This window comes from Haliaeetus leucocephalus, unplaced genomic scaffold (assembly GCF_000737465.1).
Source record: "Haliaeetus leucocephalus isolate CR32 unplaced genomic scaffold, Haliaeetus_leucocephalus-4.0 Scaffold251, whole genome shotgun sequence".
Lineage (NCBI taxonomy): Eukaryota > Metazoa > Chordata > Aves > Accipitriformes > Accipitridae > Haliaeetus > Haliaeetus leucocephalus.
In genome coordinates this window covers 3,487,608-3,498,851 of record NW_010972687.1, presented here as the reverse complement: position 1 = coordinate 3,498,851, position 11,244 = coordinate 3,487,608, and the positions used below count along the sequence as shown (strand labels likewise).

General features: G+C 35.6%; 1 protein-coding gene across 10 annotated transcripts in view; it reads right to left on the bottom strand.

Moving 5' to 3' along the window:
* VPS13A (vacuolar protein sorting 13 homolog A (S. cerevisiae)) overlaps positions 1-11,244 on the bottom strand; it is a 109,418-nt gene that overhangs the window by 31,726 nt on the left and 66,448 nt on the right. For all 10 annotated transcript variants that reach the window (XR_774414.1, XR_774415.1, XM_010568617.1 and 7 more), the window contains 7 exons: positions 10,109-10,504; positions 9,186-9,290; positions 8,942-9,088; positions 4,727-4,855; positions 3,879-4,012; positions 1,918-2,047; positions 1,328-1,563 (listed from right to left, as the gene is read on the bottom strand). Coding sequence is in view for 8 of the 10 variants with exons in the window: in XM_010568617.1 (XP_010566919.1) it covers positions 1,328-1,563; positions 1,918-2,047; positions 3,879-4,012; positions 4,727-4,855; positions 8,942-9,088; positions 9,186-9,290; positions 10,109-10,504 (1,277 nt within the window). In the remaining 2 variants the exon portion in view is untranslated. The remainder of the gene's footprint in view (positions 1-1,327; positions 1,564-1,917; positions 2,048-3,878; positions 4,013-4,726; positions 4,856-8,941; positions 9,089-9,185; positions 9,291-10,108; positions 10,505-11,244) is intronic.

The window sequence follows — 11,244 nt, the reverse complement described above, 5'->3', positions numbered from 1 at the left end:
GGAGTGAGTCAGCAGCTGCATGGTGCTTAGCTGCTGGCTGGGGTTAAACCACAACAAATCCCTTTTAGCAATATCTGTGTCTGCATTCAGATACATCAATGGCAGACCCACCTAAGAAAAGGTGAGCTAAAGGGCAAAATTGAAATTGCTGGGAGTTTTCCCCCTTTTTTCCTCTCTGCCTGCCCTCTCCCCCCCTCCATGGGCTGTGATCCCAGAACTGGTGGGGTGAAACTTGTTTCTGCATCAAGTTAGACACAAACTGCCTTTTCCGTTCTTTTTATAACAAGACATTCACAAATGGGAACATTCTGAATAATAGGGTTTTCTTCACCGTACCCAAGGAATATACTCTTATCCTTAGAAAAAGCTTGCAGGAGTTTGACATCCACTCAGGATTTAACAAGAAAACAATACCAACTGTAACTACTGCTAGACTACTGACTATGGATGACTGCTTCCAGAAAACACCGATTCAGTAAAATCTCAACACTACAATGAATCTAGGCAATTAGCTGCCACTTTTAATGGAGTGTTTCCACTGTCTAGATAGTTATCAGATCTCAGTTTCTCAGGTGAGGGCAAGGATTGGGATTATCTTTGTGAACGATAGATGTGAATACGTGAAGTATATGTGTATACGAAGTTTTTGCTTGTTTATTTTGCAGTGCTATGCAAAGAATTAATCAGGAGAAAAAACCCTCACTCTAGCAACCTTATGGCTATGAATATACAGGAGTGTGTGGATTATGGTGATGATACACAAGTGTCTCTCGAGCATTCTAAAAAACTCCTATCTGAATATATGATAGCACACATTTCTTAACCATTACATAGTTTCTTTTCTGTTTCCCTCTGCAATGTTATAGTAGGAAACCTAAAGTCACCATAATTTGTCAATCAAAACTAAAAAGAACTACAAGCTGCTACTGCATCAAAATTTTCAACACAGTATTCAGCAATTTGCTTCTGTAATGAAGACAGAATAATTCACTGACACAAACCACCCACAGAGCTTACTGCTTAAAACACTGTTATCACTCCCCAAACTACACAGACAGGAAATACTTCTGTTCAATGTATTGGGAAGTTTGCCACACAGAGTTACAATTATGTGTTGCAAAAAAACATACATCCAAATACAGAAAGCATATGCATTAATATAAAACACAGTGAAAACATTTCTCTTTACAACAGGAGAATACGATTTCGTTCTAAATACTCTTACCCAGACATCTTTTTCTTCTTCCATCACACCCCAAAATGAAATTCAGTGAGTGAAAATACCTGAAGTTAAACATTTTAGACTGTTGCACACAAAATAAGTTACCTTGTAATTCCAATGTAGGACACCTCTTGCTTTGTATAATTATTAACCAATGAAATCCCAACATCTTGCAAAGACAGAACAATTTCTTGTTCTGCTAGTTCTGCTTTTACACTTTCATATGTCAATTTAAATACATTCTCATCTTCAGTGATCAGGACAATACGCTGCAAACCTTCAAAAAATGACACTAAATAGACTGCTTTTCTACAATCCAGGCTGAGTATTTCCATTTTGTCCTACAAACAAGAAAGGAAAAGTTTTTACAACCATATTCATCATTCTACTCCAGAAGCAAATATAAAAAACTTAGCAACACAAACAACAATAAAAGACATTTTTTAAACGTACAGGAAAATAATAAAAGTTTTAATTATGACATTTACAGCAGTCTCCTTCACACACACATGCTTTTGAACTGAAGACAATGCTTACTGGCACAAGCTCCAGCAAACACAGTTGTTACTGTTCTGTGTTTGAACCTCATATGAGATTGCCCATCATACTCACTACATATGGAATCTCATACATACACTGATGAACAAGATAATAAGTTAGACTGCATTAAAAGGAGATTTAGATAATAAACATACCTCTTTTGGGGTAATTTCCTCAGTTCTATTTCCACATTTCCATTTCAATTTTCTAGATCCTGCTGGGTCTGCCCAAGTATACAGTACTGCCTTATTTGGCTGAAGACAGTCTTCCAATTCACTGAGGGAGCTACAACAAGGTAATATTAAATTAAAATGTCAATGAATATTTTGTGTCAATGACTTTTGCATTCCAGCATTTCAACAAGAACACCTCAGTTATTTTTTCAAATAATGAAATGAAAACTTAAAACATTGTGCATGAAAAAAACATGCACAAAACCATTCTCAGCACACTTCAAAATACATATGCAGACTTTAGAAATAAAGTATACGCAGTAGATTTTAAATACTCATTTTCTTCCCCACTTGTAGTTAACAGGAAAACATTAAATAGAGAGGAAAAAAAAAACAGACGTGGAGCTTACAAGCTGAAAGGAAAATTCAGGATTTGTGCTGCCTAACACTAATATTCCAAGAGAAGAAATGCATGTTCAAAATCCATTGTTTAGGAAAGGTTTCCCTTATATGATTTGCTGAAGGGAAAGAAGTGCAGTGTTTAGTATCTGGATACAGTGGATCTTTTCAGACAAAGATTTTAAACTCCATTCCTCCTCGCACACAGTTAAAAACTGGCAGACTTGTCTTCTACAGCTCTCTGAAAGGAGCCTATCCCAGAAGGGGAAGTGGAGAGGGACATACTGATCTCTTTTCACTGGGATCCAGTGATAGGACGAGTGGGAATGGTTCAAAGCTGGGCCAGGGGAGGTTTAGACTGGACATTAGGAAGCATTTACTGAGGGGATGGTCAAACACTGGAACAGGCTTCTTAGAGAGGTGGTCGATACCTCATGCTTGTCAGTGTTTAAGAGACATTTGGACAACGCCCTTAATAACATGCTTTAACTTTTGGTCAGCCAGTTGGATTAGGTGATCATTGTAGGTCCCTTCCAACTGAAACATTCTATTCTAGTCTATTCTCCATAGTTCATTACAAAAGTTACATATATACCTATTAAATTTACACTAGGGATGCCCAAAAGCCAGCTTAAAAGATCAAAATTACTAATCTTTACAGATGAAAACCAAAGCAAACAATTTAATATATTCTTCAAACAGGAACATACAGCTGCAAGCTTAATTTGACTAGCAGCTCTTCTACTTTTCAAGTAAAAAAATCTTTAAACAACACTGCTCTGACTGACTGAAAGGAAAAAATGGTAGAGGCTGTTTGGTTTTTGAAAAGAAATAGGTCAAGAATGCTGTAGATATGCTTACATTTCTCAGCACTGCTCAGTATCTGCATACAGTAGCACAGCATTATAAAGACATTCCATCTTGAGAACAGAACCAGTACAGCTACATGCAGGTGCATAACCAAATTTTCACTGATTGCAGATAATTCCTATTTGTTAAATTAATCTTAGTTTTGGTCTAGCTTGACAAAAATTTATGTAAATACCTACCCGTTTTTCAGTCCATTCCCTCATCTCTCCAATAACTTTTTAACCCATTCTTTCACCTAAATCTCAACTAAATATGATAGGACAGTAAAAGTCTCAATCTAATTACACTTACAATTAATTTGTTACTTATTCTGCACAGTCAGCACCTGCACAGTTTCAGAAAAGCCAAGCATATCCTTTTCCCCCACCAGGAAAGTAAAGGAATGTAGTGGGCAAGGCCATAAAATTCATATAAAAAGAGACCAGAAAGCTTCTTTAGCTCACAAAACAGCTTCTTTACTTGTAGAAACAGGCACCTAGCACTATATAACACTGCACTGGTAACAATTCATTCTCTTCAATTTATAAAACAAGACATTTTGGGGTGGTCTGACAAAATTAGACACCCATGTCTTAAAAAATAGGCTTCTTAAGAAATAGGCATGTTTACAATACGCGAAATAACAGTTCACATGTCTCCATGCAGACATCCACACTAAAACTCTTCTTACATACCTTTGTCCATACTCAATAATTTCTTCTTTAGTATGGTTTATCAAGAGAAAGGGAGCTGCACCGTCATGGTAATTAGAAAAAGTAATCACTGTAGAATGTTCAGTCAGGTTAACATCCACTGTAATTCCTCCAAGCTATCAGATATAAAAATTATGAAGTAAATAACAATGTAATTAATTTCTAGTAAAGCAAATGTAGTTTACATATTTTGGAAAACTTCTACTCTCATCAGATAAAACCGCCAAATAGTCAACCAACCAACCTGTTTTAACATGTCTTTAAAATATTTCCCTGATCTAACTACTAGGTAACAGGCATTACACTTAATAATCAAAACTATGGAGGAGTTCTGTACTGTCAAAATTTAGGCTGGTGGTAGAGGAATCTTCCCTGAACCAGTCATTATGCATTAATGCCCCCCAAAACATTCTACTATTAAAAACACTCATATATTTTAAAACTACTACTAGATGAGACTATATGCAACATAGAAGTAAATTCAGTGGTGTCAAAGTTACTTTCCAAAGTAACAGTGTTATTTTAGAACTAATGTAAATACCTCTCAGCTTCAGCTAGACAACACTAGCAAAATAATCTCTGTTTCAACTTCTATATATAGACCTGCCTCCCAGAGAAGCGCTTAAAACAGAACACCTACTTACATCTGTGTGTACACACACAGGAAAGAGAGAGCACGAGAATGAGAATAATACACTTGCATATACATAATCTTTTCCCCAGCTAAGGTTTTGCAATACTTGATTGAATGGGAAGACAGAAAGTTTTGAGAATGAAAATTAAACAGTTATTTATGTTGGTTTACCCAATTTCTGAAGGCAACCATTTACCTTGTTGTCCAAATGCAGTAGGAGACAGTTTTCTTGCTTATCAAAATTTATCTTCTTTGGGGGGAGGTCAGAGTTTTCAACCCTAACAAGCAGTTTGTTGGCATCATTTTCAGGCCAAAAAGGAATGCACTAGAAAAAAAAATAATCAGATATTTTAAAGTAAGAAAACAAACTAGATGTTAAATGGCATTCATTTCAGCCCAAAGTTCATCTACTAAAATTCTACCCAAAAGCGTAATGAGTTGGATCAAAAACTCCATTAAAAAACCTATAAGTATTTACCTACCAGAACACAATAAATTAAAAGCAAGTCAGAAATAATTCAGACTACAGTGAAGAAACTGAGGAGTTAAGGAGCTAAAAGTGAAAACAGTAGGACTTCATATTCACATGAACAAGTAGATTTAAAATGGGTAATGTATATGAAATCCAGAGTATAAAGCTAAGTGTGGCTACAACACTGAAATGGCCAAGTTGTTACCAAAAAAAAAAAAATTTTAAAAAGATCAATTGACAAAACTGTTCTTCCATTAACAGACCTTTTGCCCAGGAAGTAAAAATTACAGATCAATCTTATACTGACAATGACAAAAAGGGATATTAGCATAAACACACTCCCCATAGTAACTTCCGTATGCAGGACATCAGCATATTAGATGTTCTTTTGAAATACTTTATATATATCCATAAAAATACATATACACACACATATATATGTGGGTATAAAACATACATAAATAAAATATGCAGCATTAGGCAGCTAAATCAGAGAGCATGTTCTGCTATTCACATCTACAGTTGAAATCACAGCAACTCTGGGTTTAAAAATCCTACAGACAATCTCTCTTCAATAGTTTACATACCAAATGGGTAAGACAGGAGGCAGGGAAGACAAAAGTTTTAATTGTAACTAATGAAAAGTTTCCAACTAATTAAAAGAGTCCTGCCACAGGAACAAGCTATTATTAACAATAACTCTCAACCAGCAAGAGCCGAAGTCCGTCTAGATAGACCAGTTTTCCTCCATTTCAAACTGTTCACCTGCAACATCCAAAGCTTCAGGAGCATCATTCTCAAACACAGGTTAAGAAATGAGATGTTTATATTTAATTGCGTCTGAATCCTAGAATTAAATCTTCAATGGTGAAAGACTAGTTCACCAACTTACCATGCCACTAAGTTCCCTTTCCCATTGTTTCTCACACCACAGGAAGCAGGAAGACAAAGGAAAAAAATATAGTTAAACAGAAGATTGAAGGTGTTATCTACATCAACACGTATCCTACAGACAAAGGAAATTTAAATTGTGTTGTAAACTAGCATAAAACATAGCAAGTAAATCTCAACATGGAAATTAAGAGACCTCAAAGGAAATTAAAGGAGAATCAGTCAACAGTAAATGAAAGTTTAAAATCAAAACCAACATAAGTTAAAAGAATTGGCTAAAAAAGAAGTTACAGAATCAACCACAGAGAAGTGAAAAATAAATTTTTGCAATAGTCTTTAGCCACAGAAAGTGTCACAAAATGATGCTGTTAGCAAGTGTTTGGCAAAACATTTGGCAAGTGCTTCACTAGGTATTATATTTATACAACAATCTCCATTTCATAATAGGATCTTTAATTTATATTTAGCAGTGGTCTCATGTACAGTCTTCAGCAATGTTTTCTTTCTTTCTTTCTCTCTCTATGTTGGTCAACTGTCTTCTGCTCAAAGGACTGTCCTTGGCAAGCCATTTCATACTAATCATTGTCCAACAACTTCTATTACAACCTTTGAAGAACAATGGATTTTTCTAAAAACAGTAATTAAAGTTTCTGATAGATTGACTGCTTTCCAGACAGGAAACATGTTGAAGAGGAGATGGGTTCTACACAAGGATTGCTTTTGTCCCTTAGAAGACAAGCTATCTGTCACTAAGAAAGAAGAGAGGATAAAAAAGAGAAGGAGCAGGAAGGACTCCACTTAAAATGACAAAAATAGAATGGGGGGAGAGGGGAGCAAGCTGAGATATGAATTAACATTTCAACAAGTTTGTTTTTTTGAAGATCAACCTAATGTAAAAGAGTAAAGTGAGAAGTACTCAAAGTCACAGGCATTAATTTAAAAAAAAAAAAAAAAAAATCTAGGTTAGCTGGATAGTAGAGTTCTCCATCTCAAGAACAGGATCAGATAGGAACTTGTTCCTGGAAATCTGTCCTGGGTGCCCAAAGATAGACCAAGAGTGGCTGGACTCTACCTAGCTTTAGAAGAGGTAAGAAACATACTGGATTGAGCAACTGGGTTACAAATGAACAACCTTGGCAGACTTAACTATCACATCACAGATTTTGAGAGACTGCTTATCAAAAGGTAAAATATTGACACAATGTGGAAAGGTAAGCAAATTTGGGAGTGAAGTTTGGAATAATTTAGGAGGGGATACAGATTCCTCTGTTGACCTCTATTACTCCATTTGATATACTGCCATATCTAATCTTTCAAAAAATATTAGGAGTGGTCCTAAAATGTACAAAGTCCTCCTTTGATACTTGATAACAGAAAGGAAACTAAGATCAATTAATACAATTATGAAACACCTGAGAAACGATGACACTTGTGGGACAAGCTAGAAAATTCTGTAAACATATCAGTAAAACGGCAAACACAGGAAAACCAGAGATTATATATGTGGCAATGTGTTTGAACTTTAAAAACTATTACCTTTGAATATTTTTTGCAGAAAATTTCAAAAGTTCCTGTAAAATAATTCAATTTATTCTAATAAAAACTCTATATCAAATATAAACCACAAGACACCAAGAAGTAATAAAATCTGACTATATTTTCTCAGAGTAAAAAGTCAGATATGAAGTAGCCCACGCCACTACACACGAACCTTTGTCATTTCAGAGCTTTATCAACAAAGTAACTGAGGAATCATGCATGTAAGGAACCCAAAAACTATGTCGAGTCCAACAAAAGTTTGGTGCAGAGGAACATAAGAATATTAGGAAATAGAACAAATGTGTAGGCTTATGGCAAATAGCCTATTCTTGAGTGAAAGCAAAGAAATATTTTTGAAAACAATGATAAACAACATAGGAAGCTGAACTGACCTAAACACTTAAAGATCTAAACATCATTGTGTACACTTAACAAAAATCACAATGGAACAATGACAACAAGAAGCACGCAAAGTAGTATCAATTCCAGAAATTGAAACAATGATATTTAAATGGTATTTCTCTCACATAATCATTAAAGATAAAATGCTTACTTAAGGCACATGTGTGGGAGGTACCAAAAATGTACCAAAAAGATCTGGTTACAAATCTGATTTAAAATAGTCTTTTAACTTTGGTATTTTAGTTTGCAAGCATTTTTGGTAACCATTTGGAGTATCTACAACACTAAAGAAAAGCAAGAGGGCCTCTAACTGCACTATTTGTTAGGCTAAACTCTGTCTGGTTTGGATATGCTCTCTTCAAGACTCATTGGAAGGGAAGAAGGGAGATTTCACTCTTCCCAGAAGGCAGTATGGATCATTTTCAGCTTTCACAGGCATCCAACACTACCCCAAACAGACATTTCTTTTCCTACATGTCCTGAAGGAAGGCATAATGGCCTCAAAACACATACGAAACGTAATTGAGGGATACTGCAGTGCAAACAGCCAAGCTGCACACCCAATCTGCAAGAGTCTGGACCTCTGCAACATAGACAAAAGCCCAAAAGCCATTTCCACACTGCTTGCCCTGGGGGCCAGCAATCCCTGTCTAGAAATGATGCATTCATTAAGCACTAAAAAACAGCTGTGAGACTAGTCTCAGAAGAACAGTTTGGAGCTATCTGAACTGATCCACATGAGGGATTTTCTTCCTATATGAAAGTGGCATGACATGTACCAGCTCAGCCAAAACACTGTCAGACTCCACTGCAAAAAATGAACAGAAGTTTCAGTGCCACTGCAGAGAGAGATAATATAGTAACAGTACAGGTCTATTTCTGATGCAGGTAACAGAGAAAACATTCCAATTACAATGTAAACCAGCTTCACAATAAGTCCTAAAGCAACACTGAGAAAAGGTAACAGGACACAAGGACAATATATTCAGACACTGTCATTGAACACTATGCATGGCTCATATTTTCCATCAGTAAGTGTTCAAACCATTCTGGGGGTTTTTTTCCCCTTAGAGAAATGACTCAGAACAACTTCCTTTCTAAGTTTACCTGTTGCAAAACAATAGGAATCCACTTTTCCTTGCCTTCTTCAGCTACTTCCAAAGTGTATTTGCTTCTATTTGAGATCATAAAAAATGGAGTGAAAGTTACAATTCTAGTAATGTTAAAGCTGCTGTTGTTTATGGTGACACCGACCTGTGAATAGAAAGACATTGTTAGAAGTATGTTGTTCTCTTCTTACCTCATTTATATCTCCTGAAAGTAATGAATTTGAAAGATAATTTTAACTCACTTGATACTCCTTTTTATGACTCTTGCATTTCACAGAACCATGACTTCCAACTGTGTCCAGTGAAAATGGATCAGACAGTTCACTATCAGTTACCATAAGTTGCACCTGTGAAGAAGCACCCTAAATTAACTTTCAATTTACAGACACTGACAACATTTAAATCGTATATAAAGTATGCATATATATATAAATACAAGTGCATACTGGACATGCTGGTTTGTCTATTAAAAGGTCAAGACACAACAATTGCCCGTATCTTCTCACGAAGATATTTTCTACCACCCTTAGTTATAAGCTATGTGGAATAAGCATTATAAGTGTAAGATACTCCAGAAGAAGCAACCACATAAGGATCCTTTCCAAAACTTATCACAATTAACATCTCAAAGGCAAATCAACACAATCTTGTGATCTCTCTCATATCTTTCATCCATCAGTAATATTCAGCATTAAAAAACTCACATGGCAGACTCAAATGGTAAACTGCATCTTAGCTTACTACAAGCTCAGACACAACCTACCAACCATCACTGCAAGCATTCATTTTTCAAGTAGCATCAATTTTTCAAGTACCACAGTTTACACTTCTTACAAAACTTCTAGGTCTTACTTGAAATAAGGACCTTTATTGATGCAGTTTAAATGGGACAAAGGAAATTCTTTCATTTAGGAAACATTTCTCAATGAATTTTATTCCTCTCAAAGATCTCTTTCTTAAAAACACCTTTGATAATGTAAATTTCCCACCTCAAGCATATCTGACACTACACTTATTTAAAACATTGTCTTTAGACAGAGATATTGTAGGTCGCATGCCCTTTTCAGAGCATAGTGTAGTGTAGGTAACCTTCTAAGTGTAAAAATTACTTTCATACAACAACACTGGGGAGTGTGGAGCTGTCAGGTTTTACAAGATATAATACCTTGTTATTCTGAAGGAAGTTTTTGGGCTGGAAAGAAAAAAGGAGCGGCCTTTTGTAATCCGGAGGATGCTTGCGGTGAATACCATCAGCTTTGTATTGCAACATTCGACCAGTTTTATTTACCATCCAGTACGGACTGTGAATTGCTATAACCATCTGCCCAGTTGTGTAGGTCACGTGGACAGCAATATCCAGCTCAGTCTTATCCAACTCCGTGATGCAGTAAAACGTTGTGAAGCTGATATCAGGTAGATTGCTTTTTATATGGTACTCACTTTTCCAATTTTGATCAAGATAGTTAAGCAACTGTAAATCTAGTTTTGTTTGATCCAAGACTGCATTATGAATCTGGGCTGAACATCCTTCTTGTAGAGTGTCATACTTGTTCCCATTTCCCTTAAAAAAATCCAAACAGTGTACATTTGCATAAGTCACACTTAAAATTCATATCAACTTTTCTTTTCTAGCTAGCTGTGAAAATTAAGATACATACAAGTTATTGAGGCATAATTTTTAAATGCTTATTATGCTATTTAGCTATGCTACATTCTTAAACATCTACCTTAACACAACATTTTACAGAAAAACACTTGTCATTGTCATCTTTATTTAACACACAAAAAAAAAATCTCTCACCAGATTCAAATACATAAACATGCTTAAGTGGCAGATTTCCTCAACTCAGTATTTCTTTCACTAAGTTTAAATTTATAAGACACAAGCAGAAAAAATCCTGTTCCTTCCATACATTTGGTAGAGGCCACGGTCTCTAGTTCTAGTAATTGTGCATTTGCAACAAAATTTCATCATTCAATTCTACTACTTGAGTCCAAATACTAAATACTAAGACCATTTGAAAAAAAAAAAGTTTCAGTGTCTCCCATCTATATTTCTATTATCTTATGCCTACATCAGTAAGCAGTGTGACACAACCATAGCAGATCCACAGAATGAAACATTTAGTGTTGAGGAACCGATGTCCACAGTGCACATGTTTTAGGTGTTTTACTTGAGACTGGCTCTCATCTGGCACTGGAATGAATGACTATTAACAGTCAAAGCACACCTAATTGTTTAATTTCATGTGAAAAGAATATAAAGTCTGGCACTAGGCTGCAGTTCAACCCAAAACCTGG